This window comes from Somniosus microcephalus, chromosome 6 (genome assembly GCF_052327205.1).
Source record: "Somniosus microcephalus isolate GS21.2 chromosome 6, FLI_Smic_1.0, whole genome shotgun sequence".
Lineage (NCBI taxonomy): Eukaryota > Metazoa > Chordata > Chondrichthyes > Squaliformes > Somniosidae > Somniosus > Somniosus microcephalus.
In genome coordinates, this window is record NC_140992.1 from 86,536,760 (window position 1) to 86,556,396 (window position 19,637).

A 19,637-nucleotide genomic window follows, 5' to 3' on the forward strand; every position below is an offset into this window, starting at 1 on the left:
CGAGCCCGCCGCAGTCCGGAAGGGTCAGCGGACTACCTGCTACCAGCACGACTTGCTGGAACACCTCGACTGGGGAGCCAGGCCCAGCTCTCCACAGCCTCCCCTGCAACTCTCCGATGGATCCCTGGGCGGTTGCCCGCGGTCGACGCCCGCCGTTCTGACTTCGACCTCCAAGAAGCTTCTCTTCAGGTAAAAGATCCCCGTGAGGTGATGCAGTACTGCAGGTGAGTTCGAACCTGCCCGTCACCAGTGTAATGTCCGAGTATAAATAATACACGGACTGCAGGAGAACAATGAAACAGGTATTTACTTGAACAGAGGGTACTCTTTTATTTGGACCCAAAAAAAAAACCCCAATTCAACTGTAAATAAACAAAAGTTCAACTAAAACTTAACAAATCAAATTAAAATTTGGTTTTCTGTGTTGATGATGCACTCCAGTCCCCGCGGCACCCATCGGTCGCGGAAATACTCAAGCGCACCGGCGGACACCACGTGCTCCATCTCCAGGGCCACCCGGGCGCGAACATGGCCGCGGAAGAGATGCAGGCAATGTGGCTGGACGACCCCCTCGACCGCCCGCTGCCTGGACCAATTGATGGCTCTTTTAGCCAGGCCCAGGAGCAGGCCCACAAGGAGGTCCTCCAACCTGTCCGCTCCCCTCCGCACCGGGTGACCGTAGATCAAGAGCGTGGGACTGAAGTGCAACCCCTTCAAGTAGTGAAAGAGGGGCTGCAACCTCTCACAATCCATATAAACGTGAAACATGGACTCCTCCAGGCCGCAAAAAATGCAGGCGGCCTGGGAGTCCGTGAACCTACTTAAAACCTTATTGCACGGGACCGCTCCGTGCAACACCCTCCAGGCCAAGTCCCCGATGGAACAAGGGAGGACTCCCGCATAGAGAGCCCTCCATTGGGGACCTCCGCTACTGCCGGTCGGCAAAACGCCACGCCAAGGCGTGTCTGGACGGTAGACGAAGATGGCAAAGTGGAGAGTGTGCAGGAGCAGCCCGTACAGGAAACCCCTCCGCGCGGAATGAAAAGGCACGGAGGGTATTTCCTCGAGACGGCTCAAATTGTGAGGCGCCGGTTCCCGAGGGGAGTTTCGGGGCCGGGCGCCGATGAGGAATTCCGTCCGAACGGGGGTAAGCTCGGACGGGATCGCCCCACGTGCTTGAGCCGCCTCGATACACCTAGTGGAGTCGGGGCCCAGTGCCGCTTTTACCGATTCGATGGTTTCGAACGCGAGCCGGACGTTGGCCCAGGACAGGTGCCGCGCCAGCTCCTCCGGCGCCATCCAGCCCGCTCCTCCGCCATCGAGCAGGTCCCCGACTCTGGTCACCTTGCCAGCCACAGCCCTACCCTCCGCCAGCCGCCCGAACCCGTGTTCGTGGAGGTGCGGATTCCTGAGCAGCGGCTCCCGAAGGAGAGCCGCCGCTCCTGACGGGGGAGAGCTCCGCCTGGAAGCGACGTAGTTCTAAACCCATAGTAGTTCCTGGTAGAAGACAGGCAGCTCCCGCAGGCCGGCACGCCTGCTGCCCACTTTCGCAAACAGGAGCTGCATGTCGTAATTGAGGCCATGCAGCTGGCGGAAGAAAAACGTCGCCAGCGCACACCATCTCGCAGGATTCTCGACGTACAGGTATCTCTGCAGCGTCTGAAGATGGAAAGTCGCAGCCTGGGTGCGAAGGCACACCAGCGCCTGACCGCCCTCCCTAAGCGGGAGACACAGAACCGCGGCAGAGACCCAGTGCTTCCTTTTGTCCCAGAAGAAGTCGATGAGCTTCTTCTGAATCTTGGCGACAAACGCAGGGGGAGGGATCAAAGTGACCAACCGGTACCACAACATGGCGGCCACCAGCTGGTTTATGACCAGCGCTCGACCCCTGTAGGACAACACTCGGAGCAGTCCTGTCCAGCGTCCTAGGCGAGCGGTGACTTTGGCCTCCAGCTCTTGCCAGTTCGCCGGCCAAGCATCCTCGGCAGGGCTAAGGTAGACTCCCAAATAAGAGGTGCGTGGTGCTCCAGGCGAAAGGCCTGAACTCCTCCGGCAGGGAGTCCACCCGCCACTGACCCACCAGGAGTCCGGAACATTTCTCCCAGTTGATCTTGGCGGAGGATGCGTCCGAGTAAATCTGCTGGCATGCCCGCATCCTCCGCAAGTCAGCGGGATCCGTGACCACGAGGAGCACGTCATCGGCGTAAGCCGAGAGGACCACCTCCACGCCCGGCCCTTGCAGAGCCAGCCCCGTCAACCTCTTCCGCAAGAGGCGCAGGAAAGGCTCCATGCAAATGGCATATAACTGACCGGACATGGGGCATCCCTGACGCACCCCCCTCCCGAAGCGAAGGGGCGCCGTCAAGGACCCGTTAACTTTAATCAGACACTCCGCGGCGGCGTACAGAAGTCGGATCCGGGCGACGAAATGCGTCCCGAACCCGAATGCGCGCAGAGTCCCGAAGAGATACTCGTGATCCACCCTGTCGAACGCCTTCTCCTGATCCAGGGAAAGGAAGGCGACCGACAGACCAGCCCTCTGGGAGTGGTGGACCAGGTCCCGGACCAGATGGATGTTATCGTGGATGGTCCGGCCCGGGACCATGTAGGACTGGTCGGGGTGGATCATGTGGGCCAGCACGGTGCCAAGGCGAGCAGACATGGCCCTGGCAAAGATTTTATAGTCCGTGCTGAGGAGGGAGACCGGGCGCCAGTTCTTAAGGAGGCGGAGATCGCCCTTCTTAGGCAGCAGGACAATGACCGCCCTGCGCCAAGAGAGGGGCATCTCCCCGGTCGCCAAACTTTCCCCCAGGACCCGCGCGTAGTCGCCCCCCAAGACGTCCCAGAACGCCCTGTGGAACTCCACGGTCAGCCCGTCCAGCCCCGGGGACTTTCCCCTAGAGAGCTGGCGGAGGGCGCCGGCCAGCTCCGCCAGACTTAGCGGAGCGTCCAATTTTTCGGCGCCCTCCGGGCCAACCTTCGTCAGGTCCTCCCACAAAACTCTGCGCGCATCCTCGCTGGACGGATCCGGAGAGAACAGAGCCCCGTAATAGGCGCGGGTCTCCGCGCTGATTCCCTCCGGATCCGAGACCAGAGATCCGTCGTCGGCCAGCAGCCCCAAGAGCTGCTTACGGACCCCCCGTCTTTTTTCCAGCGAGTACAAGAAGGGGGAGCCGCGGTCCAGGTCCCGCAGGAGCTGGATCCGCGACCTCACGTACGCGCCTCGGGACCCGACGAGCTGCAGGTCCTTCAGCGCGCCCTTCTTCTCTTCGTACACCTTCCGCAGGGCCGGGTCCTCGACGACCTGACCGAGACGGGACTCCAGGTCGAGCACCTCCTTCTCCAACCGCCCGACCCGGGCCTCCCGCCTCTTGGTCGACCCCTTCGCGTACTCCTGACAGGAGAGACGGATGTGAGCCTTGCCCACATCCCACCATAGCCTCAAGGAGGGGAAGCCCCCCTGCTTCCTTCTCCAGTCGGCCCAGAATCGATGAAATGAATCCCGGAACCGTGCGTCCTCCAGCAGCAGGTTGTTAAAATGCCAGTACACGGACCCCCCCCCCCCCCCGCGCGTGCAGCGGAGCGAGCTCCGCCCACACCAGGTGGTGGTCCGTGCACGGCACCGGCCGCATGGAAGCTGCCGGAACGCAGGAGACGAACGCCCGGGAAATGTAGAGGCGGTCGATTCTGGACCTTCCTCCCCCAGACCTCACGCTAGTGAAGGCGCTGGAGTCGGGGTGGAGATTTCGCCAGACGTCCACCAAGTCGAAGGACCCAACCAGGTCCCTCAACTTCTCCATCGCCGCCGGGCTTCGCGGGGGACCCGAACGGTCCCTCGCCTCGAGGGTGCAGTTAAAATCCCCCCCGAGGATGACGCACTCGCCCACGTCGATGGAGCCCAAGAGAGCGGACACTTCTTCGAAGAAGCGCACTTGCTGCGCACTGGTCTGAGGGGCGTACACGTTCACTAGATGGAGCGGCACGCCCCCCAGGCGAACAGTGACATGGAGCAAGCGGCCCGGCACGTGCTCCTTGACCCCCAAGATCTCCGGCTGAAAATGCGGGGCCAGCAAGATAGCCACCCCGCTGGAATTGTTGGAGAGGTGACTCATGCTGACCCCTCCTTGCCACTCCAGGAGCCACGTGGCTTCGTCTCCCGGAACGGTATGGGTTTCTTGCAGGAAGCACACCGCATACTTCCCGTCCCGAAGGACCGAGAAGTTATTGAATCTGCGGCACGCCTCCCTGCTGCCGTTGATGTTGAGGCTGGCTATGGTTATCTTCATGTCAGAAGCATAGTGCAACCTCTACCTACGCCTAACGGGGCGAGGAAGCGCAGCCGCTGGTCCGCCGCCACTTCCTCAGCAGCCCAGTGAGAAACGTTGTGAGCCGACGCAGCTCGAGCGGGTTCACACCCTCGTCCGCGCCCATGATCTTAACGGCGGCGCGGACGGAATCGATGAGCAGCGCCAGCTCCGACCACCTGTCGAGGGCCAGCCGGACCTTATTGCGCTGACTCAGGCACGTGGCCATAAAATCCCGGAGTTCCCTTACGGAAATGAGGGGAGACTCGGCAAGGGGCACGAGGTCATCCATCGCCACGTCGGCGCTGGAGTCCGAATCGTCCTCCGTGCCCATCACCGAGTCCCCATCCTCCTCCAGGGGGTCGTCACCAGCGGCCGACCCGTCCGCCGCGCAGTGCGAAGCGAACGACTCGGCCGTGCCAGCCAGCCCCGCCTCCGCCCAGATCCCACCCCCAGGATCAGCGGCAGAGGATTTCTCCCTGGGCTCCTCTAGGGGTGCCGGGCCAGAAGACGGCGGCGGTTCAGAGCTCCCCTCCGCCCCAGATGCCAGAACGACCGGAGAAACCGGGGAGAGAACAATTTCCAGCTCCTCCAGTACGTCCGGCACCAGAGACGCAGCCAGGGGGCCATCCTGCGCCCCGCCACCAACCTCCGACCCAGCGGACGGGGGGTTTTGAATTATAAGCTCTACCAGGACGAGCATCCCCTGGGAGATGTCCGGGTCGCATTGGGCGAGCTCATTATCCTCGAGCTCGCCCGACCCAGCCCCCAGGCTGCCCGACCCGGCGAGGGGTAACGGCACCGATAAAAGGTCAATTTCAATTACTGCCGCGGGTTGTTCCGCAACCCCCCCCACGGGCAGGGTCTCATCCCCATCCCCGGGAGGCACATGCTGGACAGACACATCTGCCTCAGCCTCCCGAGGGACAGGCGACCCCTGCCGATCGCTGGTGATGACGACAGCGCTGGGGGGGGGTGCGCAGTACCCGCGGCGGGGGCGCAGCACCCGCGGCGGGCGACGACTCCCCCTGCTCGGAGGGACCTTCCTCCTCCCGGTCCTCCTCCTCATCCAGGGGGTCGCGCCTTCTTTTTAGCATGGAGGGAGCAAGGGAGACCTCCATGTCTGCAAAGGCCTCCTCCTCGACTCCCTCCGGCGGAGCAGGTTTGTCGGGTTCCTCGGGCCCGAGCCCGGCCGCAGGTATTGGCATTACCGCTGCGGCGGTTGCAGCCACAGGCTCGGGCACGAGGCCCCTCCCGCTCACATCTGCCCTGATCAACTCCGCGAGGAGCGCGGATGTAAGGGGCTCAAGGGGCAAGGGCTCGCCATCCACGGGGGGACCCGCCCTAAGGTGCTTCTTTTTCCCCGCGCCTTCTTTCCGGCCGGACACGCTCCCTCCCCCCCGCCGGAGGCCTTGGTGGCATCGGCCCCCGACGTCAACCGCGCATCAGACGTACTTGACGCGCGGGCAGATCCGGGGGGAAGGGCGGCGGCAGCGGCGCCAGCCTCGGCCGCATGAGATGATCCGGCGGCCTTGGAGGCAGGGCAGTTCCTCCTGATGTGCCCCACCTCCCTGCAGGCATGGCACCTCACACCGTCCGACGTCCAAAAGGCGCGGTAGGCGGTCCCCTCGTGGAGGACGACGAACGCCCCGTCAGTGTCCTCCTCCCGCGCCAGCTGGATAAACAGCTGGCGCCGGAAGGAGAAGACGTGGCGAAGGCTGGCCTCCCGGAAGCCGAGCAGGATGGGTGTGATCCCCGACCTCACCTCCCCAAGTTGTCGCAAATGGGGAAGGAGGAGCTCACCAGGAACATAGGGCGGGACGTTGGAAATAATGATTGTGATAAAAATGATAACATCCGGGAAGTTATGTCATCACTTCCTGTGAACTATGAACTATGAACTATGAACTGTGTACATACCTCACTTCCTGTAAATGTCACTTCCTGTTGGACTGGTATAAATACTGGTCTGTTCAGTATTGTAAGAGGCTTCTACCAGAGGCATGGTAAAGACCTCTCTTGTATATAGTGTGTTTATAAGTTACTTAAAGCTTACTTTAAAGTTACTTGATGGTAAGTCTCCTTTTTCTTACATCAATTTAAGTAACTTAGTATTTACACTGACAAATACTAGACCTTCAGACAAACTCGGAAGTTAAGGATCCAGGGAACCACCCATCATGGAGAAAATCCTTAGACCTATTCGTCTGGACTTGGACCCGAATACACCAGCAGCTGGCAGGGTATGGAAGCATTGGTATCGTACTTTTGAGAATTTTCTGGATGAATGTAAAGTGGATGCTCCTGCTAAATTGAAGATACTTGTCAATTATGTGACCCCAAAAGTGTTCGAATATGTTGATGACTGGGATAGTTACGAAGAGGTGATTCGGGCACTTAAGAAACTGTATGCGAAGACCCCAAATGAGGTCTATGCTAGACATCTACTGGCCACAGCCCGACAAGGGCCAGGGGAATCAATTGACGAATTCCTGCAAGAACTTCGCAGGCTCAGCGTAGATTGTAACTTTCAGGCAGCCTCAGCTGAACTGTACCGCCAAGAAATGATTCGTGATGCTTTCATCTGCGGGATTGCCTCTCCATTTATACGCCAGCGTCTACTAGAAAGTAAAACACTTGAGCTACAAAAAGCTTTTGACCTAGCTTGTTCACTGGATTTGGCAAAGAGAAATGCAGACCTCTATCAGCTGCCCAGATCTCGATCTGCTGCTGTAGCTGCAACCAGACAATTCAAGCGGTCTCAGGTGAACCCTATCATGGGGGAATCTAATTCTGATAATTCTGATGAAGAAGAGGAGGACGACCCCACTTTAGCAGCCTCTTGGCAATCTAGGAAGGAATGCTTCTTTTGTGGAGATGCTTTTCACCCTAGGAAAACCTGCCCTGCTCGCAATGCAATCTGCAGTTATTGCGGGAAAAAAGGACACTTTGCTAAAGTTTGCCTATCCAGGGCCTCTACGAGGGCCAATCCAGCTAAGGCCTACCGAACTGCCCCAATTAGGGCCTATCAAGATGCTCCAGCTAGGACCTATCAAGCTTCCTCTCGAGCTCTCTCCCGAAGAAGCACACCGAGAGTTTTAGCCACTCTCTGTGCAACGACACCAATTACAGCTGCTTGCCCACAGAACCTGTCTCAGGCAGCCACAAAAATTTCAATTAAAGGGCATACCTTAGATGCCTTAATTGACTCAGGAAGTACTGATAGTTTCATTAAGGAACAGATTGTTGCGAAATTGAAACTACATGTCTTCCCATCGGACCAGGCAATTGCGATGGCCCAGTCATCACTTAATACCAGAATCTCCGGCTTTTGTGTTGTTGATATGACACTTCATGGTCGTATGTATCCCTCCACCCGACTTTCGGTGCTCAAAGACTTATGTAGTGATCTCCTCTTAGGGCTGGACTTCCAAAAACAGCATAAGAAACTCACCATTGAGTTTGGTGGATCCAAACCCGGACTTACTATTTCTAATATACCATCTAAATTACCATTTTGTGCATTATCAGCAGCTTCACTTAATGAACCCTCATTATTTGCCAGTATTCCGCCTCAATGCCAACCGATAATAACGAAATCGCGGCGCTTTAATCAGGAAGACCAATCTTTTATTGCGGCTGAAATCTCTCGACTTCTAGCAGAGGATATCATTGAACCATGTTCGTCGCCCTGGCGGGCTCAAGTCGTCATTGTCAAGAACCCTCTAAAACCTCACAAACAGCGACTATGCATCGATTATTCGCAAACCATCAATCAATATACCGACTTGGACGCCTACCCATTGCCACGCATTGATGATATGGTTAATAAACTGGCCGAATACAAAGTGTTCTCAACTTACGATTTAAAAAGTGCCTATCATCAGTTACCCTTGAAGGTCTCAGATAAGCAGTACACAGCCTTTGAGGCTAATGGACGGCTGTACCAATTTCGTCGCCTCCCATTCGGGGTTACTAATGGAGTGGCTGTCTTTCAACGGGCAATGGATGGCCTGGTTAAGCAGGAAAACCTAAGGGACACTTTTCCCTATCTTGATAACATTACCATTGCAGGTCACGATCAACAGGAACACGACTCCAACCTCCAAAAATTTCGGGATTCCCTCCATCGCCGTAATTTGACCCTGAATGAATCCAAATCTGTTGAGTCGCAACCGACCATCAACATCCTTGGCTACTGCGTAGGCAATGGTATCATTAAGCCAGACCCAGAAAGACTTCGCCCGCTCCAAGAGCTCCCGTCACCTAAGAATCCGGCTTCTTTACGTCGGGCTCTCGGTCTGTTTGCATACTACGCTAAATGGATTCCTCATTTTTCGGACGAAATCCAACCCTTGCTGCATGCTAGATCATTTCCACTGGGAACAGCGGCTGTTGCAGCCTTTAACCTTCTCAAAAAACAGTTGGAGAAAGCGGCTCTTCACTCCATTGATGAGAATCTCCCTTTCGTGGTTGAATGTGATGCCTCGGAGGTGGCGATCTCGGCTACTCTGAATCAGGAAGGTCGTCCTGTAGCATTTATGTCCAGGACCTTACAAGGTGCCGAGCTACATTATCCTCCGGTTGAGAAAGAAGCCACAGCCATCATAGAGGCAGTACGGAAGTGGAACCATTTTCTAGCTCGCCAGCACTTTACGTTGATCACGGACCAACGATCAGTCGCCTTCATGCTCGATAATCGAAAACGAACCAAAATTAAGAATAATAAAATACAACTTTGGAGGATGGAACTGGCCTCTTTTGGTTATACCATTCTCTATCGGCCTGGCAAGGAGAATGTGGCCCCGGACACCCTCACACGGGCATTCTGCTCCACTATGTCATCCTCCACTCTCATGGATGTCCACAATGGTTTGTGTCATCCTGGCGTTACGCGCATGCTACATTTCGTACGATCACGGAATCTCCCTTTTTCCACTGGAGATGTAAAGAAAATATGCTCAGAATGCCGGCTTTGTGCGGAATTAAAACCTCAGTTCTTCCGCCCCTCAGATGGTATACTCATACATGCAACCCAACCGATGCAACGACTTAGCATCGATTTTAAGGGCCCAGTGCCCTCTTCAACTCGGAACACATATTTGCTCACCATGATCGACGAATATTCACGTTTTCCGTTTGCCTTCCCCTGCTCCAATATGCTGGCGTCCACAGTAATCTGCTGCCTTGAGCAGGTATTTTCTCTCTGTGGCATGCCGGCTTATATTCACTCAGATCGGGGTCCATCCTTTATGTCAAGGGAACTCAAGGACTACCTCTCAGAACGGGGAATTGCTACAAGCAAAACAACACCATACCATCCCATCGGAAATGGGCAGGTAGAGAGGTATAACGGTATCATCTGGAATTCCGTACGTCTCGCTTTAAGATCTCGGGGCCTACCAGACCAGCAATGGGAAACAGTGCTTCCGGATGCATTGCACTCTATACGGTCCCTGCTTTCTACAGCCACAAATACTACACCTCATGAGCGGTTCTTTGGATTCCAGCGTCGCTCATCTCATGGGACATCACTCCCGTCATGGCTAACTACTCCTGGACCTGTATTACTCCGAAGATACGTTCGGACGTCTAAAAATGACCCTCTTGTAGATGAGGTCGAACTAACCGATGCCAACCCCACCTATGCAAACATACGATATTCCGACGGCCGAGAATCTACCGTATCATTACGGGATCTGGCTCCCTGCCCACCAGGACCTAGTGGGACATCGGGTGATGGCATTTCACCAGGAAACTCTTGGGACCTATCGGGTACCCCTCTCCAGGATCCTGATCGGACACCAACTAGCTTGGTGCCGGTAGAACCCCGTGCTCAAGGTTGCGACCCTCCCAGTACCGCGCATGAAAGTACTGATCCACCACAGACCAGCTCTGCACCTCCCTCTGAACAGAGGCAGTCCGACTTTGAACCTATTGGGGCTCGTACTCGAAGCCATGATCTCCCCGACCCTTCACAGGGCAATCCAGGCCACACAGACTCTGACCAATGGCCAACCGCATGTAAGCGGACCAGCGACCCTCTACGACGGGAATCCAAACGGGTGCGACTCTTCCTTGTTCGGCGGCTGCGGACCAAAAGGTAGACCACAGCCTCCTAATCCTGCAGGAGGGAAGAATGTGATAAAAATGATAACATCCGGGAAGTTATGTCATCACTTCCTGTGAACTATGAACTATGAACTATGAACTGTGTACATACCTCACTTCCTGTAAATGTCACTTCCTGTTGGACTGGTATAAATACTGGTCTGTTCAGTATTGTAAGAGGCTTCTACCAGAGGCATGGTAAAGACCTCTCTTGTATATAGTGTGTTTATAAGTTACTTAAAGCTTACTTTAAAGTTACTTGATGGTAAGTCTCCTTTTTCTTACATCAATGATCCTCTGCGCGGTGGCCTCGAGAGGATCCACCGGCAGGAAGGTCCCGCCCACGGTGAGCCCCTTGGTGACAGCCAGGGACACCGCCCGCTCCGACCCCAGGAAGAACACAGCCTTCCCATACATTTTCGAGGCCGCGACGATGGCTGAGGGGCCGACAACCCCAGCCATGGCCTTGACGCAGGCCTCGATGGTCATAGTGGGGCGAGTGTAGCTCTTCACCCCAAGCTTTTTTGTTATTAATTGAAAAGGTGACGGGGCAGCAGGAACAGCGGGAGCAGCTGTGGCTGTGGCTACCACTCTCGCATAGGTCCCGGCTGGCCCCGCCACCGGCGAAGACTCAGTCGCCATTCTGGGGTGCTTTTTTTTTAAGGGCTACACTCACCCCAAGTCACAGGCCTGAAGGTGTTAATGGCCTCGGTGTATATATATTTTTTTTGTCCTCTATTGAGCAGAGGGAGCTGATTAAAATGAGGACACACCTCTCTCCTTATTGATTTAAATTGGGAGAGGGGCCCTCTCCCCTCTGCTCAATTGGCAATTAATAAAATAGATGAAACTAAGGTGCCTTAGAAAGACAGGCAGAGAGAGACAAAGAGAGAGAGAGAGAGGTGGGGGGGTGGGAAGAAGGGAGGCCGCAAAGGGCAGTGTTGCCACTCAGGATGGTGGGTGGGTGTTGGCAGGGTTGCACTCTCCGATGGAAAAAGTCTTTGGTGGTGGTGGTCTTCTGGCAGGGGGAGAAGACGTCTTCACCTGGAAAAGCTGGAGAAGCCTTTTATTTTCAGGCTCAGTCCTGCAACAGGTCTTAACGATGTAATTAAATTAAATTAAGGACTTCACCTTGGGCAGCTCCAAGCTCTCCCAGGGCAGGCAATAGAAGGGATGCTAATTAGTGGTGTGTGTGGCCTAGCTTTTAACAAGAGCCACACACACACACACTACACCCCTTGATGATCCGGCCTTGCTTCTTCTTTTCTCCCCCCACCTAAAATACAAAGTCTTGGGAGAGTGCCCCAAATAACACCCACCTGTAGATGTTCCAGATGAAGTTTTCTTCCCTCCTTTCAAGCAGTTGGTTTCTCTCCCTCTCCTGAAGTGGAGGCCAATTTGGGGAGGCAGTGATAGAAAAGGCCTCTCCCCTGGTTGATGTTGATGTAGGCCTCCTTTCTCCTTCTCCTCCTCTGTCCTCTCTCTCCAGGCACCTCAGTTGATGTAATGATGGTGGAGTTGGTGGTGGTGGTGGTCCAACGTTCTCCTCCTCTTCCTGGTCAGGGGACCACCACTTTAATCCACTCTCCAAAGTCTGGCTGCTCCCTCTGATCGTGCTTGCAGCTGAACAGAGGGTAACTTAAGACTGAAATACAGAAGCCTGCTATGGCTTTATATGCAGGGGTGGTCACTGCCGGTACTGCAGTATAGAATCAGTTCTTCTCTTAAAGGCACATACACAACACTTTAAAAAAAAAACTTACGGGTTGAAAGGCTATGCTGATGATCCATTTGAAGTTCCTTATCAGAATTGGAAGGTTGTTAAAAGAAGATAGTGAGTAATAACTCCACCCAGTCTATTATAAGAGAATTATCAATGAAACTCCTGGACAGTCTGTTAGGAAGTACATTTTCCTTAGTATGCATTTAATCAGTCAGTGTTTTATATTATATTTAATTGTACATTGAGTTTCTTTATTCTAATCTTGTTAAAACATTTTGGTAGATAGGCAGATACCCTATTTGATGTCGTAATAAAGTATACAGACCAGAAAGGTCCTTGGATCAAGGCCTTGCCTGTGCTGAGTTAGCTGATTTTAGCCAGGGAATTGCAACTTGGCCTCGATACGCCTGGATGGGGGATAATCAGCCAGTCCTGATCACTATCGAGTGACTAATGCTGGAAGGTGCACGCATGTGAACATCTGGTCAAGATAGAATCCAAAATTGCTACAATAGCCTCTATGATTAAGTAACCCATCAGCACTCGCTTTCTGGGCTTACAAATTCTGACTGCCCACCTGTGCAAGTTCTAATGGTGGCCGAGCCTGTGCCTCCAGGAAAGGAAGAAAATTGGGAATTTTCTTGGTTAGCACATTACTCACTGAAGTTTCCCCATTTGTATTGTCCCATGGAAATCAGAATCGTTTTTATTTCTGGTACAGTCCCGTTTCTGAAGAGCAGCATAATTGCGAAGCGCATCATGAAGAGTCTGGCCTGGTTTCTTCAGTGATCTACTGCCAGTTTCTATTAACACGGTAAACCAGTGCGGTTTTCCTATTAACCATTGAAATAAAGGTGGAGCAGGTATCTCCCTAAGAAACACGCTAGTTTCAAACTTGTATTTCTCTTAGGATAACCACATTACTGGTATTTAAAATTGAAGATGCTGGAAATACACTGCAGGTCAGTCAACACCTGTGAGCGGTTCTGATGAAGGATCACACTGTAAACGTTAATGGTGTTTTTCTCTTCACAGATGCTGACTGATCTGCTATGTACTCCCAGCATTTTCTGTTTCAGATTCCAGCAGATTGGCAGTTTTTAATCTTTTCCATTGATTAAAAAAATACTTCAATTAGAGTTTGGAGGATTAGGACAATAACCTTTTTGTTAAATTGTATCTACCTTTGTATGTTTGTTAAGCAAGTTTAAACTAATCAGACTTAGACTTATACAGGTATATAGGAGAAAAACTAATAAAGTTTGCCTGTAATATGTCTAGTCAAAGTAGTTTGGCAGTAGGATGCAGCATTTGATTCAATTAGTAAAGATGTTTCACATGAGATTTTACTGTATCAACTTACACTTCTGCATTATTTTCTTGAGAACTAACCAAATGAATGATGAGGAATGTATGAGCAACTGTGACTTTAGTGTTGCAATACAGCTGTTAAAATCAGTGCGTTGGAATGCTCAGTGCTAACAGGACAATGTGCTTCACACTCTGCATTTGTTTAATTTGACAGCCTTCCTTGCCCACTTGAGCTGTATTATTTGTTTTTGGGATTGCTTAGGTTAGCGTTGTTTGATGTGGGGGGGAGATTTTGACCCTTATACTTTGTACTTTGCTGTCTTTCTGGATTTTTTTCCCCAGCAGAATCCTGAAGCTGCTGAACTGTAGCCAAAAGCATCTTGCAACCTTATGTAACAATGCAGGTCCCATAAATCTTAGTCATCTCAGTTATGGATTTGAAACCAGGCCCAGGGTAGATTGATAGTTTTGGTTAATCTGTTTTTGTACAGTTGGAGGAAGTTTATTGTACCAATAAAAACTCCTCTTGGATAATTTTGTAACCATCAGAGGATGAGCAACTATAAGAGATGAGTGTATAACCTTCAGGAGACGTAAATGCTTTAACTCTCTCTTTTCACTTCACTTTCATTCAAACCTCTGCTTGTTTTAGGGGAAACACAGTCTAACGATAACAAAATGATGACATTCAGACCAGCAGAACTATTAAATCTGAGTCACAAAAACTGTTGGCATGTAAATGTTTTGAATTCCATCTCTTTACTCCTCTGGTTATTTACATTAACACTCCATTTCTCTTCCATTAAAAGTCAAGTGTTATCCCACTGTGGGGACTTCAAAAATGTTACCAGAAGGTTCTATCGAAAGCTATATAAATAACACAGTGACACTCCCATTCTTTCTTCCAGCTTGTAAAATTGGATACTACAAGGCCTTGTCGACAGATCCAAGCTGCTCAAAGTGTCCACCACACAGCTCTTCCGCCCAGGAATCTTCCACATACTGCATCTGCGAAAGGGGTTACTTCAGAGCTGAAAATGATCCCTTGTCTATGCCTTGTACAAGTGAGTCTCTTTTTTTTTACATATTGTCTCAGTTATTTGTTTTCTGAAATGCAATTAGGTCCCCATTTCTGCCTACAATCCCAACAATGGAGCAATTTTAATATAATAAAAGTTCCATGGTGCATTACGGATCTAAAAATGAAAGAACAGTTTTGCATTAATGGAGTTTAAATCGGAGTGGATTTTCATCTTTTGACAACAAAGAGGAATGCCAACATATTTCATTAAATTTGGTAGTTAAAAATAGGATAGAGTACATATCAGCCTAGTGATTAGGCTGAAAAGAGATGCCAACACTGGATAGTAACATGTTAGTAGAGTAATGGGGTGTAAACAGTGTGTTTTAATCGCACTTTCAATTCAAGAAAAAGGGTGAGTGGGGGAAGCAGATGCTGAGTGGTAGTAGAATACGAACCACAGGAGATGATGGAGAGCACGATGAAAGAGGGGATTTCAGGAGGCTTTTGAAAGTGGGATAGACCTATCGAGAGAAAAGAGTTCCAGAGTTCAAGGCCATGGTGGTTAACAATTCTTCTGGCTTTCATGGAGCAGGTCTGCATACAGCACCGTGATGCAGTTTTCTAAGGTCAGCCTTATTGGGATCCCTGCTGTGTTCATGACTAAAGTACCAATTGCACTTGCCATGCATGGTGGAGCAAGGGGGCAGGGGGGGGGCGGGGTGGAGACATCAGTAGGCCAGAACTGGAAGAGTGAAGGGCGCATGCTTGGATGTAGGAAGGTGGTGATGAACTCAGTCAGGAGAAGACACTGACTGAGTTAGTTGTGTAAAATGCATTCATTAGTTGCAGTTTATGACCAACTGGACCTCCTGTCCCCTCATTGGAATTCATAGCTATTGAAAGCACCAAGGACACCAACCAATGAGAGAAGCTGTTTGATTATTACCCAAGGTGGGGACTCTAACCTGGGCTCTAGAAGTAAACTGTCTGAAGGATAGTTTGGTATCAATAGAGCTCCTGTGCCAAGGGAATGTGTTTTAAAAATAAATCAATTTGCTCTTATTGAAAATTGCTTAGGGATTAGACCATGAAACTAAGATTTTACAATTCACAAAAGCACGGTCAGGATGATGTTAAAGTAACACGAGTTTTGCAGTACATCAGACCGCTTCATTAGTCTCACTGAATGAGTATCAGATCTAAAAATGAATGATCATTTGTGAAGTAATTAAATTTAAACACTGGTGGATTTTCATCTTTTCAATAAAAAGAGGAAATACCAATATGGTTATCATATTGCAATAGAATAGAATCTATCAAAGAAGTTTGAAATGAGTTGCCAACACTAGATAATAGAGTATACAATGCAATGCTATGTTTTACACTCACTTCCAACTCAATACAGAAAATAAATCACATTAATTGGATCAATATTAACCTGAATAATCCTTTGCAACATTCAAAATTTGCATATGTTCCTTAAACTGACATCTGCAGATCCAACTTTTTTAACATTTAACTTTTTTATATAGATTTTTCAATTTTGGAATTGTATTGTGGGAACCATTACACTGAAGAGCTAATTTTAAGGAGCTGCAATGCACCCATGATTTCCCTACACACACATTCATAAAAGGGGACCTAGAGTATATACAAAGAGCCATGTAAAGCTAATGTTAGTGGAAGGGCAAATTCTGCAGAAGTATTTTACATTTCTAGTGCTGCCAATTATAAAGTAGAATGAGAAGAACCTGTATGTTTTTAAAGGAGCAATTTTCAAAAAAGATTCTCTTTAATTTGGTCTAATCAAAATGAAAGACTTTTTTTTTAAAGCATTGCTGAGCTATAGGTTACAGTACTGGAAACTGTCTAGTATTTTGTCCACATTGTCATTCTTTGTGTGAGCCTAGATAGAAAATATTAACAGGTATTCAACTACAAGAGACATCACAACTGAGCCTAGTTTAGGTCAGTGAGGACAGGTGTAATAGGTGAGTGTGACATCATATAGGATAAGGTACAGGTAATAGAGATTTGGATGAGCTGAAGTTTATAGAGGCTGGAGGATGGAAAACTGGCCAGGAGAGCATTGGAGAAATAAAAGAGCCTGGAGGTGACAATGAGGGTTTCAGCAGAGGTAGTAAAAGGGTGGATGATATTATGGAGCTGGAATTAGTCTGTCTTTGTGATGGAGAAGATGGGATTGGAAGCTCAGTTTGGGTTAAAACATAAGGCTCTTTGTGAAATGCTGGACAGATGGTATGCCCAATCCTTTAACCCAACTCACAGTAGGTACTTCCAAAATATTCTCCATACAACAAGAATCCAAAACTATGCATTCTTTCTCTTGCCTCAGGCTTTCTAGCAAGAGCATAGAAACCAATTTCATTGATTTTTAGCCTCTGTTTTTCTGACACCACTTTCCCGTTAATTTTATTGACTACTAAATTTTGCTTTCATGTACTTAAAGGCAAGACCACTTCCGAGGGCTGTCTGTTACGGGGAGTTTATTGTTTGCAATAATGGCTGTACCTTCTGCTCTCCTGACACTAGATTATTTCCTATTCTACCTTCCACCATTGCTGATATTTCTCTCAGCCACTTACACCCTGCTCTCTGGAACTCACCCCCTCAGCCTTGTGTAATAATTTCGCTCCAAGATTGTTCAAAATTGTGACAATTATGATAAAATGTTCGGAAATTCGATCTGCCCAAAGCCAGTTTTGTTGTTGAGCTACAAGACCTTATGCAGACAATGTTTATCAACAGAAGTTTGGATACAAATTTAATACCCCTTTCCAACCTGAATTTGGAATGGAGCATTAAATGTAAATCTGCTTCTCATGTTGAATGATAAATGGTGCAGAATGCCAAAGAAACCTTTACTAACAGGTAATGTAATCTGAGCACCAGCGTTTGAATAAACCGGCCTCCAGCAAACTAAACACTTTCCATACCTGTTGAAAGAAATCTATTAGTGCTGGTGATATGTGGAGCTGTCGAGAAAGAAGCAAAAAAGAATCAGCGATCCTTTGAGAATATTAACATAACATATTTCTTTTGTTTACCATCATTCATTTTCACAGAAACATGCCTTTCTGCTTTAATAAGTTGATAAAGATTTATCAGTTGGATTTTAGTGGCCACATCAGCCCACGGTTGAGTATGTAGGATGTTGGCCGGTTGTGATGAAACTGAAGAGATTCTGAAACCATTCATAAAATTCCCCTTCAAAACCGAGCTTAAGTACTGAGCTTTTCAAGACCAGTTTTGAAATAAGACATAGAAATCAGGAATAAGAACAGAAAATGCTGGAAACACTCAGCCGGTCAGGAGGCAGCATCGAGGAGAGAGAAACAGAGTTAACATTTTGGGTCGAGGACCCTTCGTCAGAACTCTGAAGGGTCCTCAAACGGAAACGTTGACTCTGTTTCTCTCTCCTCGATGCTGCCTCCTGGCCTGCTGAGTGTTTCCAGCATTTTCTGTTGTTATTTCAGATTTCCAGCATCCGCAGTATTTTGCTATTGTAATAGAAATTAGGAAGCTTTTGTTTCAATTGGGAATTTTTTCAATTGAAACTGTTCTCTCCTTTGCACAGTATGGCTGCAATCCTCGCCAGTGCTGGAACCTCTTCCTCCTCCGTACCAGTCAGCTGTCATGGATAAAGCACGGAGCAAATGTGAAATAATACGATTTGCATAACATTATTTTATTTCCTCCTTCCTGCCCCCACTTCCTCCCCACCTAACTTGTTGCACTACTTTACTATAGGCAGTGACTCAGTTGAGGTATTACTCCACATAAACAGGCAGCCCTCCAGTACCTTGACCAAGCAGCCATTCTTCATATTTGAGCCTGGGCAGTTGCGTTTTGGTGGACTATTTGGTCATGAGGCCATTTATAGACCTGTCAGATCCTGTCATCAGCACGGTGGCATAGTGGTTAGCACTGTTGCCTCACAGCGCCAGGGACCCGGGTTCGAATCCGGCCTCGGGCGACTGTCTGTGTGGAGTTTGCACATTCTCCCCGTGTTTGCGTGGGTTTCCTCCGGGTGCTCCGGTTTCCTCCCACAGTCCAAAGATGTGCGGGTTAGGTTGATTGGCTCTGATAAATTGACCCTTAGTGTTAGGGGGATTAAATACGTGGGGTTACGGGGATAGGGTGGGATATGTAAATTAATTTAAATTAATTAAGGGGAAAGTCATGCCAGGAGAGCCCAGCCCCGTGATGTGCTCCTCCTGCTCCATGTGGGAATTCAGGGGCACTGCCCCTGGTGACTACGTGTGCAGGAAATGCATCCATCTGCAGCTATTAGCAGACCGCATTGAAGAGCTGGAGCTGCGGGTGGATGGGTTGTGGAGCATTCACGAGGCTGAGAAGTTCGTGGATAGCACGTTTAGTGAGTTGGTCACACCGCAGGGAAGGGCTGCACAGGAAGAAAGGAAATGGGTGACCACCAGGTGGAGCAATAGAAGTAGGCAGGTAGTGCAGGAAACCCCTGTGACCATTCCCCTCTCAAACAAGTATACCGTTTTGGATACTGTTGGGGGGAATGACTCACCAGGGGAAGGCAGCAGCAGCCAGCTTCCTGGCACTGGGGGCGCTCCTGCTGCCCAGGAGGGGAGGAAAAGGAGTGGGAGAGCAATAGTCGTAGGGGATTCTATAGTAAGGGGAACAGATAGGCGTTTCTGTGGCCGTAGACGTGAATCCAGGATGGTTTGTTGCCTCCCTGGTGCCAGGGTCAAGGATGTCACTGAGCGGCTGCAGGGCATTCTGGAGGGGGAGGGTGAACAGCCAGAGGTCGTGGTCCACATTGGTACCAACGACATAGGTAAAAAGAGGGATGAGGTCCTGCAGCAAGAATTTAGGGAGCTAGGGGCAAGATTAAGGAGCAGGACCTCAAAGGTTGTAATCTCTGGATTACTCCCGGTGCCACATGCTAGTGAGTATAGGAATAGGAGGATAGAACAGATGAATGCGTGGCTAAAGGGATGGTGCAGGAGGGAGGGCTTTAGTTTCCTGGATCACTGGGTCTGCTTCTGGGAAAGGTGGGACTTGTACAAGTCGGACGGTTTACACCTGAACCAGAGGGGAACCAATATCCTTGCGGGGAGGTTTGCTAGCACTGCTGGGGGGGGTTTAAACTAATTCGGCAGGGGGATGG

General features: G+C 50.2%; 1 protein-coding gene across 1 annotated transcript in view; it reads left to right on the forward strand.

The window, feature by feature from the left end:
• Positions 1 to 19,637, forward strand: part of LOC147115861 (ephrin type-A receptor 4) — a 164,539-nt gene that overhangs the window by 62,574 nt on the left and 82,328 nt on the right. Inside the window, exon 4 of the mRNA XM_085990491.1 lies at positions 14,358 to 14,513. Within this exon, the coding sequence (XP_085846617.1) occupies positions 14,358 to 14,513 (156 nt within the window). The remainder of the gene's footprint in view (positions 1 to 14,357; positions 14,514 to 19,637) is intronic.